This window comes from Schistocerca gregaria, chromosome 1 (assembly GCF_023897955.1).
Source record: "Schistocerca gregaria isolate iqSchGreg1 chromosome 1, iqSchGreg1.2, whole genome shotgun sequence".
Taxonomy (NCBI): domain Eukaryota; kingdom Metazoa; phylum Arthropoda; class Insecta; order Orthoptera; family Acrididae; genus Schistocerca; species Schistocerca gregaria.
This window is the reverse complement of record NC_064920.1, coordinates 656412325-656432403: the sequence shown is the minus strand read 5'-3', so window position 1 is coordinate 656432403 and position 20079 is coordinate 656412325. Positions and strand designations below refer to the sequence as shown.

Sequence of the window (20079 nt, the reverse complement as noted above, 5' to 3'; positions counted from 1 at the left end):
GCCCAGAACCCTGGGTCAGAGGAGACTTTCAGGCAGGCTGAGAAGGACAGAGTCTTTCCTTCTCACCGCACCTTGTCCAAAATCTAAAAATTGCTGCTGGCTTATAAAATACTACATTAATCATTTATTAAAATAATGTATAATTTAGCATTGGTAAGTCCACTCACCGGTAAGCCATGAAGTGCCTTCAACCCAACCATCTGGAGTGTTAACAAGTGCTTCACTGCTGATATAAATGTAATCACCAATGCGGAGCTCAAGTTCATCAGATTCACGTGGCATATGTGGATACAGAACTTTGTGAACCTATTAGAATGATAAGGCTTTACTTCCAAGAAACTGGTTACAGAAGACAATCAAATTTTGGGGAGAAATTAATAAGGTTGCATCTCTTATATTGTTTGCTCAATAAGTAGTAACTTAAATTTCGAAAAGCCACAAATATCTACATAGAGTTCAGAAGCACAGGACACAGAAAATTAATCTGCCTTTCATACCTCAGTCTTAATGTTTTTACTTCTGATCTTTTTTTTCCTGATGACAAGCAACATGTGATTCATAACACCTGAGATTCAATTCATTATTCATATTGGAAACCTTTATAATGAAATGTAAACACAAGAAAGGTTTGAAGTAATATCACTTTAGCCTTACACATCAGCATGTTAGATGGAAATCACCTATAGTTTAAATTACTTTTGCCAATATACCTTCAAAGAGAACATAAATTTGTTACGATAAACCAAAATGTTACAAGGAGGATAAAATTTAAGGAGTATGAACTGCTGACCATAAGAAATGCCTTATACCAAAAAAGCTACACACACTGCATTTGCCAGAACCCATCACAATATTAACCCTAGAGCAGGCGTGCTATTTCTTGCAACACAAGCAGGCACCCAGCGTACTTTGTTCACATGTAAAGAATAGCTGTCTTCATGTTAACAAGGTATCACTGTTCAATAAAACATAATAAAGTTATATTATCATTCTGCTGCTGCATACAAGTGTTATACTGCAGTAAAGACCCACTTCAAGCATTAAGCAGCACAGCTGCACCAGATCACTGTTGCTTTTTGGATTACTAACTATCTTGTAGATAAACGTTTATTGTGGAATTGTGCTGCTAGCTCGGAATGTGGGTCACTTCCTTGCACAATCTGTACATTTTTTATCACCTATCTCATTGTTTATTTTATATTACTACTGCTCACTTGGGTGTATAACAACACAACTTATTACCGTATTAGCAGAACAAATACTGAAGAAATAGGTGTGGGCTCACAATTGTAAAATAACAATGGAATGGTTCAATACAATGTCATTTGTCATTGGGCACATTGTACATAGGCGCACCTGCTGAAGGGTTAAGCTTCTATTAATTACATATTATTATTTGCAACTTGTTTGAATGATTAACATTCAATATCAAGTTTTCATTTGGAAACCATAAAATTTACTTTCATGTGACACTAGGGAGATTAACTTGAAGGTTGTCTGCTTGTGTCTGTGTATGTGCGGATGGATATGTGTGTGTGTGTGTGTGTGTGTGTGTGTGTGTGTGTGTGTGTGTGTGTGCGCGCGAGTGTACATCTGTCCTTTTTTCCCCCAAGGGAAGTCTTTCCGCTCCCGGGATTGGAATGACTCCTTACCCTCTCCCTTAAAACCCACATCCTTTCGTCTTTCCCTCTCCTTCCTGAAGAAGCAACCATCGGTTGCGAAAGCTAGCAATTCTGTGTGTGTGTTTGTGTGTTTTGTTCATGTGCCTGTCTGCCGGCACTTTCCCGCTTGGTAAGTCTTGGAATCTTTGTTTTTAATATATTTTTCCCATGTGGAAGTTTCTTTCTATTTTATTTATATCATAGTGTGGCGCACATGAAACTTGCCCCGAGTACAGACTGCTCACCAAATACCCATGAACTTTTGTCTGGCATGAGCACATATGATGACAAATAGATAAATATCTAATAATTATATAATAAAGAAACAAATAAAAAACATAGTTGCAACAGCCTCAAAACAACAGATGACAATTGGCAGGTGACAAAGGGGAATCTAGTAATTGAGGCTGGTTTTTTGTGCACAACTCTGTAGCAAGATAAGAGGAAGTAGTTGAAGGTGAGTTGGAACATCAATACTACTGAGCAACTGTACTGGGGCACGGAGCCTGGACTCAGTTGCAGAGGCAACAAAACTTTGATTTTTCAATATTTCATACACACAGTGACTCAATTCTAAAAATGATGTGAAAAGTTCAACATAGTAAGGCATATTTAACAGTTACAAACTGTGTATATGTCCTGAGGCAACACCACTCACTGTGGGCAAATATCCAGACTATATTCATTCAGTGTTTGCTAATGAGAGCAGTTAGCAACTTCAAACAAACTTTGAACACAATTTCAACTTTTTCTAAGCCTTTTCTCACTTATATGCTTAACTTCAAATATTTTAACAAATAAACTCCTGTGAATAGTAATTAGAAGACTGAAGCTGTTTTATACATGAGAGTTCAATTCTTTAAAGAATCACGAGTTTACCGGTATGATACAGTGGAAAAAAAATTTACAAAATACTGAAAAACCTACGTCAAAACAAGGCTGATGTAGCAGATGACATTCCCTCAGAATTACTGAGTTACTTTGGGAACCAGTGATTACAAAACTATTCCATCTGGTGTGCAATATATCTGAGAAGGGCGAAATAGCCTTCGATTTTAAGAAGAATGTATAATTACAGTTCCACAGACTGCAGGTGATGGCAGGTGTTAGTATCATTGAATCATCAATTTAATAAGTTGGTGTTGCAAAATACTGACACTAATTATTTGCAGCAGGACAGAAAAACTGGTAAAAGCTGACCTTGGGAAAGGTCAGTTTGGGTTCCAGAGAAATTTAGGACACCAAAGACAATACTGACCCTATGTTTTATCATAGAAAATGGTTTGAAGAAAGAAAAACCTATGTTTATAGTATTCATAGATTCAGAGGAAGTTTGTGCCCATGTTTACTGGAATGCACTCTTTGAAATTCTGATTGAAGCAAGTATAAAATACAGGAGGCAAAAAGTTATTTACAACTTGTACAGAAACCAGACTCTAGTTATAAGAGTTGAAGGGCATGAAAGGGAAACAGCAGTTCAGAAGGGACCAGACAAGGTTATAGACTAACACAATGATAACCAATCTGTACACTGAGTAAGCAGGAAACGAAACTAATGAAACATTTGGAATAGGAATTAAAGTACAGGGAGAAGAAATAAGAGTTATGATTAGCCAATGACACTGTAATTCTGTCAGAGATGACAAAGGATCTGGAGGAGCAGCCGAACAGAATGGATAGTGCCTCAAAAGGAAGTTATAATATGAACACCACCAAATTAAACAAGGGTAACAAAATGCAGTCAAGTTAAATCAGGTTATGCTGAGGGAATGAGATTAGGAAATGAGACACTAAAAATAATAGATGAGTTTTTTATTTGGGCAGGAAAATAACTGAAGATGGCCGAAGTAAATAGGACATAAAATGCAGATTGTCTACAGGAAAAGAAGATTTTCTGACAAAGAGGAATTCATACACATCTAACTTAAATGTAAGACGTAGGAGGTCTTTTCTGAAGGTATCTGTATGGAGCCTCACACAGAAATGGAATGTGGATAATAAGCAGTTTGGACAAGAAGGAAATAGAAGGTCTTGAAAAGTATTGCTGTAGAAGAATGCTGAAGATTACATATGAACAGATCGCTTAACTAATGAGGAGGTACTGAATCAAATTGGGAAGAAAAAAAAAATGTTGGCAAAACTTTACTAAAAGAAGGGTTTGGTTGATAGGATATGTTTTGTGGTATCAACAAGGAATCATCAATATGATACTGGAGAGAGAGAGAGAGGGCGGGAGGGGAAGGAGGGAGGGGGAGGGAGGGGGAGGCAGAGGGAGAGGGGGGGAGAAAGAGGGGGGGGAGAGAGAGGGGGCGGGAGAGAGAGAGAGAGAGAGAGAGAGAGAGAGAGAGAGAGAGAGAGAGAGAGAGAGGGGGCGGGAGAGAGAGAGAGAGAGAGAGAGAGAGAGAGAGAGAGAGAGAGAGAGAGAGGAGGGGGGGGGCAAAGTCTGTATTAGTTTAAGCATAAATGAAATTACATGAGAGTAAGAACAAGAAAAGTAATAACAGTAGACAGTGTTACATGGAAATATAAAAAGAAGAGGAAAACATCTGCCTGCTTTTGAATGTCTAGAGAAGAAAATGATATTTATAGATTTTGTTAGTGCTACTTTGGTACATAATATTTCAAATGTATTTGTTTATTAAGGATGTGGGTGGGAATGCACTTCCATGAAAGATATTGAATGTAAAATTTTTTAGCAGCGCCCACAAATTTTAACCTAAATAGACATGGGAATATGTCATACTTATTTTTGACCAATTTAGTGTATGTAAGGTAGTTTTTATAGTAATGCAGGTCTGTTGGATATAAGCAGAAGAGCAATAACAAAATTTCAAACCCATCTCTCAACAAATGATAACACCAATGCTTTGATGTGTGAGATGTGTGAGGAATCCTAAACAGCTTAACAAGGGTTGTGGTTGCCTGTAACATAGGAGGGAGAGAGGGGGAGGGGGGGGGGAGGCCATGAGGTGGTACTCTGGTTGGAGCTGCTGTGAACCTAATTTAGGGAAGAGTCTGATGGACTGCAGATCATTCTGTCTTGCTCACTCATGCAGTGGAGTGTTTGGCTGTGTCAGAACACTGCCTAACATGTAAGGAATGAGGAACAAGTGAGATAGCCTCTGATTGGACAGAATATTCTGCAGCAGTTTCATGCTCGACGGGCTCCTCCATTGCACTGCTCTCTTTCTGCTGGCCACGGCCTCCTTGGCTCAACAGAACCTTACATTCACCATTCCTTTACTGAGGCCTATTCTTCCTTTTCCATGTTTCTTCACTGATGCTTTACACCATAAGTCCAGTTGTGACAACCTGTCTTTACTCAGATTCCTTTTCAGCCATGCCTGAGCTGTCCATGATGTATTGATGGTGGCACCTCTCAACCTCAGGTACCAGTTCCAAGGTCTGGGTGGCATGCACCAATGGTTCCCCGGACACAATCTGGTATTCATCGTCACTCGAATGAGGCATAATTCCAGGGTGAAAACCTGTCACCAAGTATTTGAGAATTTGGTGAGCACTGTCATCTCTCTCTGCTCATAGTGGGGGAAGGGTGTTCAGGCTACACAGCATCAATTCAATGGCTTCACTATCTATATGTTTCCCCTAGAGGAGAGTGGGTGCACAGTATGTGGCTACTAGCAAGATAGCTATGCATCTTTGTTCCAAGAAAGGAGGGATGTGGTATTCACACGTACACTCCAACCAGACAACCACTTGAGTACCTGCATTCTGAAGTTACTAGCATTAGCATCTGCGATCCAGCTGCAACCACAACAGTTCTGGGTAGCAAGCCAGCATAACAACAATAATAAAGCAGCTTGTTATCACTGGGAACTCAGGATGTGATCATTAAGATGCTACTCTTGCTAACATGTGGCACCCCAAACTGATGACAGGAGGACAGCATGGGACTGTTTACCTTCATAAGAGACATGCTGAAAATAGTCTATGTTGTGTTTATCCAACATTTAGGCCAGCGGATGGCCTCCCTAAAGCCAGTTTGCCATTAGAAGTGATGCTGGGCATTTGTTCTGTGGCCACCTTGTGGTTCTTATTTCAAAGTAATTCCCAACAAGAACCCAGTGCCAAACATTGTCAATTCTGGATGGATCTTTTTTCTCCCTAGACAATGATTTGTGGACATAGGCTTAAACCAATAACTCAATGTGTTTGGGCATCATTATGAAACTGTAACAGAGTTACTCAGTAACTCACCTCATAGCTGTACAATAACCAGTAATATTTCATCATCTGATAGTTGTAACCAGAATAAACAAGCCATTACTCTTATGTGCACCTCCACCACTCAAACATGCAGATACATTACACCCTATTTGCACCAATGGATCCACAAACAAAAGCGAATCCTCACTGGCTCAGTCATCACCCAGGATAAAAAGAATCATGGCAGCTGCTGTGGAACCTGGACACCCATCAACATGTGCACTGCAGCAAGAGAATGAAAAAAATTCACAAGTGACACAAATACACTAATGAGAAAGCGCGGCACTGAAAGTTCAGTCTTCAGAAAAGCTCATTTGAAAGTGTTGTGTTAACAATTATGACAAGAAAAATGTCAGGTGCTAATGAATCACTGTGTGCATCAGGAGGGCAAGATAAAATGCATGTCCAGGAGATGCAGAGATCAGCCTTCTATTGGATGTATGTATTACACTTCACAAAATGGACATCACTGACATTCAAGAAATGTTCTAAAAAAACCATTATCTTGCATCATGAACACCGAACGAAAAACAACACGCCACAGTGATCACAAAGGTTTGCACCAATGATATTGACGGAGAACTCCTTGGGAGTTACAAACTGTGTCGGACATTCAGCCAGTTATCCACTCTTAAAGAATGCATATAGAATCATATTTGCTTAACACGGTGATGAGCAGTGATGGACAGTAGTAGCATACAACAAAATGCAAAACAGTCCGTCATGGACCTTATCATAAAACTGGCAATTGTTTAAGATGTAGCTGCAGATAGTGTGATAACATGGTGTATGTTTTGTTGTGATCTTCAGTCCAGAGACTGGTTTGATGCAGCTCTCCATTCTACTCTATCCTGTGCAAGCTTCTTCATCTCCCAGTACCTACTGCAACCTACATCCTTCTGAATCTGCTTAGTGTATTAATCTCTTGGTCTCCCTCTATGATTTTTACCCTCCACGCTGCCCTCCAATACTAAATTGATGATCCCTTGATGCCTCAGAACATGTCCTACCAACTGAACCCTACTTCTAGTCAAAGTGTGGCACAAATTTCTCTTCTCCCTAATTCTATTCAATACCTCCTCATTAGTTATGTGATCTACCCATCTAATCTTCACCATTCTTCTGTAGCACCACATTTCAAAAGCTTCTATTCTCTTCTTGTCCAAACTATTTATCGCCCATGTTTCACTTCCATACATGGCTACACTCCATACAAATACTTTCAGAAATGACTTCCTGACACTGAAATATATACTCGATGTTAACAAACTTCTCTTCTTCAGAAACGCTTTTCTTGCCATTGCCAGTCTACATTTTATATCCTCTCTACTTCGACCATCATCAGTTATTTTGCTCCCCAAAGAGCAAAACTCTTTACTGCTTTAAGCGTCTCATTTCCTAATCAGTGTCGTCGTAACTGCCGTCTGCTTCACATCTGCTGTGCAGCGAGCTACATTAATTTAAGTATAAACTATATTTTTCGTACTTGTCACTTCTTCCGTGTGTTTTTGCTTTTAGGAAGCTTTAAAACGTTAGGCAGGTGATGGAGCCCCTTAGGGAGATAGCGGAAAGGTCAGAGTAGAACGACAGTGTTCACTCTGTCTGCTTGACAGGGGGATAGAGAGCACTGGGTGCACCCAACTGCAAATTGTTGCTGATGTCAGCACCAATGACTCCTGCCGTCTGGGTTCAGACGTCATCCTCAGTTCATGCAGGCGGTTGGCGAAGTTGGTGAAGGCAGAAAGCCTCGCTCGTGGGGTGGAATCTGAGCTAACTATTTGTAGTATCGTTCCCAGAACCGATCGCAGTCATCTGGTTTGGAGCCGAGTGGAAGGCTTAAACCAGAGGCTCAGACGATTCTGTGGAGATCTGGGGTGCAAATTTCTTGACCTCCGATATACAGTGCAGAAATGTAGGGTCCCCCTGAATAGATCAGGTGCGCACTACACGCAGGAAGCGGCTACAAGGGTAGCGGAGTACGTGTGGAGTGCACATGTGGGTTTTTTAGGTTAGAGAATTCCCTCCCTAGTTCCGACAAGACCCCTACTGAGACGGGACAAGGTAGTAGCAGGTAAAACTCAATGGGGAATAACAATATTAATGTGCTAATAGTAAACTGCAGGAGCGTCTATAGAAAGTTCCCAGATCTGCTCTAGTTAATAAACGGTGACAATGCCCACATAGTACTAGGGACAGAAAGTTGGCTGAAACCATATGTAAACAGTAATGAAATTCTAAACTCAGATTGGAATGTATACCGCAGAGACAGGCTGGACAATGAAGGGGGAGGCATATTTATAGTGATAAAAAGTACAATAGTTTCAAAGGAAATTGATGGAGATCTGAAATGTGAAATAATTTAGGTGAATGTCGCCATTAAAGCAGACTCAAACATGGTAATTGGGTGTCTCTACAGGGCCCCTGGCTCAGCAGCTGTTGTGGCATAGCACCTGAAGGATAATTTGGAAAATATTTCGAGTAGATTTCCCGAGCATGTTATAGTTCTGGGTGGAGATTTTAATATGCCGGATATAGACTGGGAGACTCAAATGTTTATAACAGGTGGCAGGGACAAAGAATCCAGTGAAATTTTTTTAAGTGCATTATCTGAAAACTACCTTGAGCAGTTAAACAGAGAACCGACTTGTGGCAATAACATATTAGACCTTCTGGTGACAAACAGACCCAAACTATTTGAAACAGTTAACGCAGAACAGGGAATCAGCGATCATAAAGCAGTTACTGCATCGATGATTTCAGCCGTAAATAGAAATATTAAAAAAGGTAGGAAGATTTTTCTGTTTAGGAAAAGTGACAAAAGGCAGATTTCAGAGTACTTGATGGCTCAACACAAAAGTTTTGTCTCAAGTACAGATAGTGTTGAGGATCAGTGGACAAAGTTCAAAACCATTGTACAGTATGCATTAGATGAGTATGTGCCAAGCAAGATCGTAAGAGATGGAAAAGAGCCACCGTAGTACAACAATCGAGTTAGAAAACTGCTGCGGAAGCAGAGGGAACTTCACAGCAAACAGAAACATAGCCAAAGCCGTGCAGACAAACAAAAATTATGCGAAGCGAAATGTAGTGTCAGAAGAGCTATGCGAGAGGTGTTCAATGAATTTGAAAGTAACGTTCTATGTACTGATTTGGCAGAAAATCCAAAGAAATTTTGGTCTTATGTCAAAGTGGTAGGTGGATCAAAACAAAATGTCCAGACATGCTGTGACCAAAATGGTACTGAAACAGAGGATGACAAACTAAAGGCCGAAATACTAAATGTCTTTTTCCAAAGCTGTTTCACAGAGGAAGACTGCACTTTAGTTTCTTCTCTAGATTGTCGCACAGATGACAAAATGGTAGATATCAAAATAGATAACAAAGGGACAGAGAAACAATTAAAATCGCTCAAAAGGGGAAAGGCCACTGGACCTGTTGGGATACCAGTTTGATTTTACATAGAGTACACGAAGGAACTTGCCCCCATTCTTGCAGCGGTGTACCACAGGTCTCTAGAAGAGCGTAGCATTCCAAAGGTCATCCACGTTTTCAAGAAGACGTTGAACAGATGTGCAGAACTATAGACCTATATCTCTAACGTCAATCAGTTGTAGAATTTTGGAACATGTATAATGTTCGAGTATAATGACTTTTCTGGAGACTAGAAATTTACTCTGTAGGAATCAGCATGGGTTTAGAAAAAGACGATTGTGTGAAACCCAGCTCACACTATTCATCCACGAGACTCAGAGGGCCACAGACATGGGTTCCCAGGTAGATGCCATGTTCCTTGACTTCTGCAAGGCGTTAGACACAGTTTCCCACAGTCATTTAACGAACAAAGTAAGAGCATATGGACTATCAGAGCAATTGTGTAATAGGATTGAAGCTTTCCTAGATAATAGAACGCAACATGTCATTCTCAATGGAGAGAAGTCTTCTGAAGTAAGAGCGATTTCAGGTGTGCCGCAGGGGAGTGTCGTAGGACCATTGTTATTCACAATATACATAAATGACCTTGTGGATAACATCAGAAATTGACTGAGGCTTTTTCTGGATGATGCTATAGTATATAGAGAGGTTGTAACAATGGAAAATTGTACTGCAATGCAGGAGGATCTGCTATGAATTGACGCATGGTGCAGGGAATGGCAATTGAATCTCAATGTAGACAAGTGTAATGTGTTGCGAATACATAGAAAGAAAGATCCTTTATCATTTAGCTACAATACAGCAGGTCAGTAACTGGAGGCAGTTAATTCCATAAATTATCTGGGAGCAGGCATTGGGAGTGATTTAAAATAAAATGATCATATAAAGTTGACTGCCGGTAAAGCAGATGCCAGACTGAGATTCATGGGAAGAATCCTAAGCAAATGCAATCCGAAAACAAAGGAAGTAGGTTATAGTACACTTGTTCGCCCACTGCTTGAATATTGCTCAGCAGTGTGGGATCCGTACCAGAGAGGGTTGATAGAAGAGATAGAGAAGATCCAACAGAGAGCAGAGTGATTCATTACAGGATCATTTAGTAATCACAGAAGCATTACGGAGATGACAGATAAACTCCAGTGGAAGACTTTGCAGGAGAGATACTCAGTAGCTTGTTATGGGCTTTTGTTGAAGTTTCAAGAACATACCTTCACCAAGGAGTCAAGCAGTATATTGCTCCCTCCTACATATTCTCGCGAAGAGACCATGAGGATAAAATCAGAGAGATTAGAGCCCACACAGAGGCATACCTACAATCTTTCTTTCCACGAGCAATACGAGACTGGAATAGAAGGGAGAACCGATAGAGGTACTCAAAGTACTCTCCACCACACAATGTCACGTGGCTTGTGGAGTATGGATATAGATGTGGATGTAGCTGTAATTCCGGCATCATCACCCGATTTAATTCAACAATGTACCTAGCCTCATGCTAAGCTCACCGTATGATACCTCCAGTTCTACTCCTTGTTGCCATTAGCAGCCAATATTTTGGTTGCATGGTAGACAATATACGGGGTGTCAAATGCCATAAACATCATTGGCATTTTGTGACCTTCACTAAAAGGGTTCCTTGTAAGTCAGAGAATCACAAAGCTGTGATATAATACTATTTGCTGGAAACACAAAAATGTGGATACCAAGAGCACATTTACCACCTCTGGAAGCAAGAATACACACACTTGAAGATAAGAGAACTACAACTAACTGATAAGAGACTGTTTATCAAAAGGAATGAAACACAAAGAAATTCATAGAACCTGTGAAACATAAGTAAAACAATCTCCTTTGGCACCAGCAACACTGCAGTCATGGAACAATTTGAACCTGATGAATAATGTGGTATGAACAAGAAGTCATTGATAAAATGCCCAGTAAATTGACCCAAAGACAAAAAGTAATTAAAGACAAAATTCTGGTACATGTGTCATCTAAAGTAGGAAACAGGGGCTTCTGACTTTGAAAACTGTCCACAGTAAAAAATGGCTTCACTGATGAAGGACGTTAAAGTGGCCCTTGCAACTTTCCAAATATAACAATTGAAGAAATGAAACAGCTCACCTGTAGTATAGCGTTAACAGTAAAAGAAGAACTGGGGTTAATGCGGTCGGAACCTGATGGAGAACTGACTGGGAAACCAAAGTAGAAAGTTTAGATGGAATCAAAAATCAAAAGCTAGAGATATGATGCAAGTAAGTTGAAGAACATGAACAAGAATAAACTGAATAACTGGAATGCCAAAGAGTACCTGTTAAAAAAATATGAGAAAAATTTAAGTATCTTTGGAAATTGTGAAGCAAAAAATAACTACAACAACCAGGATAATCAAAAGGTCCAAGGCCATTATATCAAGTACCGGCAAAATTAAAGTTTTCAAGCCAACCAGAGGAAGTTCTACCACAGTCGGAACCAGCAAGATGACACAAAAGTTGAAGAGTCAGAGAAACAACAACCCAGCTCTGGATAGAGCCCTAGGTAAACAAAAAATTGCTCAATGGATAAAGGGCTTCAGAAACAAATTTTCTATGAACAGAATGCAACAGCTGGATATAACAACTGAAACAGTTGAGAAAAGAGTGAAGAAAGTCATGAACTGGACATCCCCCAGCAACAATATGCTGTATAGTTTCTGGCACAAAATGTCTGACCAGTCTGCATGTGAAAATGACTGAGCTGTTTAATGCATTGTGCAGATAGGAAACATCAATGAATGGCTAACAACTGGAAAAACATATTTAATACAGAAGGACCAGCTAAAAGTGCCCCACCCAAAAATGTTTTCCCACCATGTTCAAGTCATCGACAGGTACTACGGCCAACAGAATTCAGAACTTTCTGGAAGAATACGACATCTACCAGATGAAGAAAAAAAAAAAAAAAAAAAAAAAAAAAAAAAAAAAAAAAAAAAAAAAAAAAAAAAAAAAAAAGGGAACAAGCAAATAAGCAGGGACACAGAAGATGAACTCGCGATAAACAAAATGATTTTGTGAACCTGCAAGAGCTGGAAAATAAATTTGTATATGAGTTGGATTGACTGCAAAAAAAACCTTCAACTCACTTTCACACAACTGAATAATGAATTTCCTGGAAGCCATCAGGGTCAACAACAACATTACGGAATTTGCTGTAAATGGATGAAACACTCGAAAACATAGCTATTGGTTGGAAAAGAAAGTTGCAGACCCTTCAACATCAAGAGGGGCATTTTCCAGGAGGAATTGTGTCATCTGCTATTCATTATTAACTTGATGCCACTGTCAATTATCTTACAGAAAACTGACTTTGGCTATCACAAAGCAAGAAATTCTCAGAGAACGTTCCACCTGCTGTACATCAAAGGGCTGAAGTTCTATGGAAAATATGGAATTGACAGCCACAATCATAATCTTCAGCAATTACATCAGCATGGAATTCAGATTTCAATAGATAGGCCATACCAGCCAATCACTGTGTGTCCAGCTGGTAGGTGCAGAGGTGTGTGTGTGTGTGTGTGTGTGTGTGTGTGTGTGTGTGTGTGTGTTTTCTAAGATAGCTCCAACATTAGGCCTTAGGAACATGGCTGGCAGGTGGTGGCCCACGTCAGTACCAATGACATTTGTGGCTTAGGATTGGAGGAGATTTTCTCTGGTTTCGGGTGGTTAGCGGAAATGGTAAAAGACTGCCAGTCTTGCTTGCAAGATTAAGGTGGAGCTCACCATCTGCAGCATCGTCAACAGAACCACCTGTGGTCCTTTGGTGAAGAGCCGAGTGGAGGGTCTGAATCAGAGGCTCAGGCAGTTCTGTGACCATGTAGGCTGCAGATTCCTTGACTTGCGCCGTCGGGTAATGTGTTTCCGAGTTCCGCTTGATAGGTCAGGAGTCCACTACATACAGGTAGTGGCTACATGGGTAGCAGGGGCTGTGTGAGGGACTGGGCAGTTTTTTAGTTTAGAATGTCCGTCTACAAGGGGGCAGGTAAAACACAGTAAGATAGTTGTAGAAACAATCAGTATTGCAGTTGTAAATTATCATAGCTGTGTTGGGAAAGAATCAGAGCTCCAAGCCCTAATAGAAAGTACTGAAGCTCAAATAGTTACAGGTATAGAAAGCTGGCTAAAGCTGGAAATAAGTTCCAGCGGAAATTTTTTCAAATGATCTAACAGTGTTCAGAAAGGATAGATTAAATACAGTTAGTGGTGGAGTATATATTGCTGTCAGAAGTAGTTTACCTTGCAATGAAATTGAAGCAGATAGTTCCTGCAAAATCGTGTGGGTAGAGGTTATACATGACAATCAGACTAAACTATTAATTGGACTGTTTTCTCATCCCTCGACTCAGAAGATATAGTTGCTGAACAGTTCAAAGAAAACGTGAGTCTCATTTCAAATAGGTAACCCACTCATACAACTATAGTCGGTGGCGACTTCAAACTACCCTCGATCTGCTGGAAAAATTATACGTTTAAAGCCGGCAGCAGGCAGAAACATCAGCCGAACTTGTAGTGAATGCTTTCTCAGAAAATTATTTTGAACAGTTAGTTCATGAGCCCACTCAAAGCGTAAATGGTTGCGAAAGAATACTTGACCTATTAGCAACAGATAATCCTGGACAAATCGGGAGTATCATGAAGAATACAGGAATTAGTGACCACAAGGTAGTTGCTGCTAGGCTGAATTCTGTAACACCTACAACCATCAAAAAGAAATGCAAAAAAGCACATCTTTTTAAAAAAGCTGATAAAAAAGCTCTTAACGCCTTTTAAGAGACAGTCCCAACTCCTTCCAATCTAATCACGTAAGTGTAGAGAAGATGTGGAATGGTTGCAGAGAGATAGTATTGACAGCAATTGAGAAATATATACTACATAAATTAATAAGTGATGGTACTGAACCTCCACAGTACACAAAATGGGTCAGATCTAAGTTGCAGAAGCAAAAAAAAAAAAAAAATGCCAAATTTAAAATAATGCAAAATCCCCAAGATTGACAAAGTTAGATAGCGCATACTTCAATGAGAGATGCTTTTAATAATTTCCACATCAAAACTCTGCCTTGGAATCTGGCAGAAAACCCAAAGAAATTCTGGTCACACATGAACCAAACAAGTGACAAGACGCAATCAATACCTTCACTGCGCAATAACAACGGTGAAGTCACTACATCTACATTTACATTTATATTCCGCAAGCCACCCAACGGTGTGTGGCGGAGGGCACTTTACGTGCCACTGTCATTACCTCCCTTTTCTGTTCCAGTCGCACATGGTTCGTGGGAAGAACAGCTGTCTGAAAGCCTCCGTGCGTCACTGATGACAGTGCCACTAAAGCAGCATTATTACACATGGCTTTCTGAAAATCCTTCACCAAAGACGATGAGGTAAATATTAGTGAATTCCAATCAAGACCACTTGTCAAGATGAGAAACATAGAAGTAGATATCATCCATGTAGCAGAGCAGCTTAAATCACTTAATAAAGGCAACGCCTCTGGTTCAGATTGTATACCAGTCATGTTCCTTTCAAAGTATGCTGATACAATAGCTCCATATTTAGTAATTACATACAACTGCTCGCTCACAGAAAGTTTCATACCTAGACTGGAAAATTGCTAAAGTCACACCGATACCCAAAAAGGAAAGTAGGAGTAATCCACTGAATTACAGCCTCATATCACTAATGTTGATTTGGAGTAGAGTTTTGAAACATTTAATGTGTTCGAACAATATGAAGTACCTTGAAGAAAATGATTTATTGACACACAGTCAGCACAGATTCTGAAAACATCATTCTTGAGAAACACAACTAGCTCTATATACTCATGAAGTAATGAGTGCTATCGACAGGGGATGTCAAATTGATTCCATATTTTTAGATTTCCAGAAGGCTTTTGACACCATTCTTCACAAGTGTCTTCTAACCAAACTGCTTGCCTATGGAATATCACCTCAGTTGTGCGACTGGATTCATGATTTCCTCTCAGAAAGCTCACAGTTCGTAGAAACAGACAAAAAATCATTGAGTAAAACAGAAGTAACAGGCGGTGTTCCCCGAGGAAGTGTTATAGCCCCTCTACTGTTCCTATTAGATTGTTTGCAGATGATGCTACCATTTACCGTCTTGTGAAGTCATCAGATGATCAAAACGAATTGCAAAATGATTTAGATAAGATACCTGTATGGTGCGAAAAGTGGCAATTGACCCTGAATAAACTAAAGTCTGAAGTTATTCACATGAGAACTAAAAGAAATCCACTAAATTTCGATTACACGGTAAGTCACACAAATCTTAAGGCTGTAGATTCAACTAAATATGTAGTGATTACAATTACAAATAACCTAAATTGGAGCAATCACATAGATAATGTTGTGGTTAGAGCAAATCAAAGACTGGGATTCATCAGCAGAACACTTAAAAGGTGTAACAGCTCTACTAAAGAGGCTGCTTACACCACACTTGTCCACCCTATTCTGGAGTATTGCTGTGCAGTGTGGGATCCACATCAGGTGGGTGGGCGGATGACATCAAAAAAGTTCAAAGAAGGGCAGCTTGCTTTGTACTTTCGTAAAATAGGATAATATTGCTACAAACATGATACATGAACTGGTATGGCAATCATTAAAACATATGCGTTTTTTGTTGCGATGGACTCTTCTCATGAAATTTCAATCACCAGTTTTCTCCTCCAATTGCAAGAACATTCTGCTTGCACCCACCTACATAGAGAGAAATCAGGACTCAGAGAGAAAAAGTGCTAGTTTTTCCTGTGTGCTGTTTGAGAACGGAATGGTAGAGAGACAGCTTGAAGGTGGTTCAATGAACCCTACGCCAGGCACTTTGTTGTGAATAGCAGAGTAATCATGTAGATGTAGATGAAGTTAGGACATTTGACAGGATGGGATTGTGGCTAGTCATCCCCGAAGAGGTTGCAGAAATCTGAATGGGGATCTAATGGCTGTGGGAAAGTGGGTAAAGAGATCTAGGTGTTTGGAAGAAGGCATTTTTGGTTTAGAAGTTATTTGGAGGGCATCATGGAAGAGTGAGGAGGAAGTAGTTGTATAGCATTCTGATAATCATCTGTTGGCATGTTATTCTACTATTTTGTTTACCAATGTAAATAGTAAATTGTCTTTCACATATTCTTGGTCATTCAAAAGGGTTTTCTTTTCAGATTTGGCTTATTGTATATAATAATTTTCTTGTGATTTTATATGATTCTTTTACTGTTTATTTTGATTATTCTCAAGAGGTTGGGTTGTGATTATGTTTTCTGAGATGCTCTGCAAATGTGGAGCGATTTGTTCAAATGATGAGGAATGCATATTTCAGCTGGAAAAATGAACAAGAGTAAATAATAAATCATGACAGTAACAATTACAATGTGAACTGTTTCCTAATCTACAAGTATTGCATATAAAAATAGAAATCTATTATGCCAGATTAAATCTACTTACTGTTAAAGGCAAAACGAAACTGAATTGTAAAAGAATATACAGTGTAGCAAGAAAAAGGCACTTCAATTTATGAACCAAATATTTACACACATGCTGCAAATAACCACCAAGTCATGGTATAATGTTTGCAGATACTTGTGGCAATTAATATTCTCAGAGAACACATTAACTTTTAAGAACCTGATAATGGGATCATGTCTTTCTGAAACATGTTGTGATTTTAGATTAACTAAAGCACTCATCTGGACAACTGGGCATCAGTATTCCACACTGATACATCACTAAACGAAAATAAATAAATAAACAAAATATGCCAAAGTTGGAATGCAATATGTACTTCACTATGCTCAAGGAAATTGGTTGAATTTATTAATATTAAAAAAATACTCTCAATGCTCTAATGAAAATCACTTTACACACACACCTACAATGCCAGGAAAGAGTTAAATTAATCCATTAGTCAATACCTGTTTCGAAGACAACCGAGGGTCCCTGGAGTACAAGCGTACTTCCCAATTGCCAGGAGCACAAGGATTTAGGCTTTCTACCAAAGTTCTCAATGCTCCGAACTGTGTAGGAGAAAACTGGTAAGCCAGAGTCAAATGTAAGGACTTCACGTGTGGTTCCATACTGACAGCTGGAAAAAGATAAATAACTGTACAATTGTAAATACAATAAGACTATGCAGAGTATATGTTAGCAAAAAAAGGTCTGCAGGAAGCCATAACAAAAAAACAAAACATGCACCAGAATGGAACTGAGGGAGGGAAAGCAAGCAGTATTTTCACATTAATCTAAATACATGCCAATTTGGCACAAGAGTATTCAGTGAACACATTTCTGTTCTTATAAATAATTACAATGTATAAGGGATTGATTATCAGCTCAAGATCTTGACAACCACGTTATTGTGGTGGCATTCAGCCTGAAGACTGATTCGATGCAGCTCTCCATTCTACTCTATCCTGTGGGAGCCTCTTCATCTCCAAGTGACAACTACAACCTATATTCATCTCTTGGTCTCCCTTTGTGATCTACAAATATTATCTCCCCCCCCCCCCCCCCCCCCCACACACACACACGCTTCCATCCAATACTAAATGGGTGATCCCTTGATGCCTCTGAATGTGTTCTATGAACCTATTCCTTCTACTAGTCAAGTTGTGCCACAAATTTCTCTTCTCCCCAATTCTATTCAGTACCTCCTCATTAGTTACATTATCTACCCATCTAATCTTCAGTATTCTTCTGTAGAACCACATTTCAGAAGCTTCTATTCTCTTCTTGTCGAAACAAGTTATCATCATGTTTCACTTCCACACATGGTTACACTCCACACAAACACTTTCAGCAAGGGCTTCCTGACACTTGAATCTATACTCAATGTTAAATTTCTCTTCTTCAGAAATGCTTTTCTTGCCACTGCCAGTCTACACTTCACGTCCTCTCTACTTCAACCATCATCAGTTATTTAGCTGCCCAAATAGCAAAACTCATCTACTACTTTAAGTGTCTCGTTTTCTAATTCCCACAGCATCATCTGATTTAAACTGACTTCATTCCATTATCCTTGTTTTGATTTTGTTGATGTTTATCTTATATCCTCCTTTCAAGACATTTTACATTCCAAGTCCTTTTCTATCTCTGACAGAATTACAATGTAATCAGCAAATATCAAAGTTCTTATTTAATTCCTACTACAAAATTTTCTTCTATTTCCTTTAGTGTTTGCTCAATATACAGACTGAATAATGTCAGGGACAGGCCAGAGCTGTGTCTCACTCCCTTCTCAACCACTGCTTCCCTTTCATGCACCTCGACTCTTGTAACTGCCATCTGGTTTCTTTACAAATTGCAACTAGCCTTTCGCTCCACATATTTTATCCTTAACATCTTCAGAATTTTAAAGAGATTATTCCAGTCAACATTTTCAAAAGCCTCTAAGTCTACAAATGTAGGTTTGCCTTTCCTTAACCTATCTTGTAAGAGAAGTTGTGGGGTCAGTATTGCCAAGAGGATTTCATCAACATTTAACCATATAGTACAGTTGCATGCCTTCAGGAAAAATTACAACTGTAGTTCCTTATGCTTTCAGCCGTTCGCATCATTGGCACAGCATGGCTGTTTTGGTTGATAACATAAGGGCAGATCAGTCAACCATAAAGACTGTTGCTCCTGTAACTACTGAGAAGGGTGCTGCCCCTCTTCAGGAACCACACATTTGTCTGGCCTCTCAACGGATATCCCTCAATTGTGGTTGCACCTACGGTACAGCTATCTGTATCACTAAGGTGTGGAGGCCTTCCTACCAGTGGCAAGATCCTCGGTTCATTTGGGGGAGGGGGGGGGGGGGTGACAGGAGGGGAGGGAGCCCTTGACACCTATACAAAAACAGATATATTAACTTGCAGTAAATTCCAAGGTGATATATATTCCCAAAAAGAAGAGGGTAAGTAGGTTTTTGTTTTTCTACTTGTGCACATGCTGAAAAAACAAAATAATGTGCACATATATTACCATGCCTACAGAAATTTTGGTTGAGGCTACAATAATGTGTTTCTGTGAAACACTTACAGGCTTTGAAAACTAAAACTGCCATCTGCATAGTACAGTAGGCACAGTGTACCAGCTGAACAGTCTGGACTGGGATTATCCTTAGACTTGACTAAAAAGAGAAACTGTTGCAATGTAGAACAATGTGGTATGACAACAATTAAATCAATATGATGATGTGTTACTCAAATGGTAGTAATTAGTTACACACTTAATGCATCAGTTTAACAATGTACTTTTTAAGACAAAAGTATGTTAATTTTGGACCCTTGCATTGTAAATTACAAATCCGTCTGTTAGTAAGTTTCACACTGATAATATTCTGTAAAGTTGAGGAGCATAATAGACTGTACTTAAGTTGTGCATCTCTGGAAAAGTAAAATTTTAAGTTAGTCACACCTGTGATTCTAGGAAGGCATACACATTCCAAATTCCATCTATCAGTTGACCATTTGATTATGGAAACCACAACATTCTTTGCACATGAAAATCATTTTCCTGGACTAGCAGCAAGCAATATGTTACAATATTTGTACATTTCTGTTGTTGTTGTTGTTGTTGTTGTTGTTGTTGTTGTTGCATATAAGCAATGTTCTGCCTTGTAATGATACAATGATAAAAGTTATTCTTTTTGATAAAGAAAGCATCACAATCTAATTTACAACATATAAACCTATAGAAAGATTTATAAGTGAAGATTTTGTTACAATTATTGATG

The 20079-nt window shown here is 39.3% G+C and overlaps 1 protein-coding gene across 6 annotated transcripts in view; it reads right to left on the bottom strand.

The window, feature by feature from the left end:
* Positions 1 to 20079, bottom strand: part of LOC126361500 (protein UBASH3A homolog) — a 248795-nt gene that overhangs the window by 154001 nt on the left and 74715 nt on the right. For all 6 annotated transcript variants that reach the window (XR_007566234.1, XR_007566235.1, XM_050007798.1 and 3 more), the window contains 2 exons: positions 17276 to 17445; positions 168 to 306 (listed from right to left, as the gene is read on the bottom strand). Coding sequence is in view for 4 of the 6 variants with exons in the window: in XM_050007798.1 (XP_049863755.1) it covers positions 168 to 306; positions 17276 to 17445 (309 nt within the window). In the remaining 2 variants the exon portion in view is untranslated. The remainder of the gene's footprint in view (positions 1 to 167; positions 307 to 17275; positions 17446 to 20079) is intronic.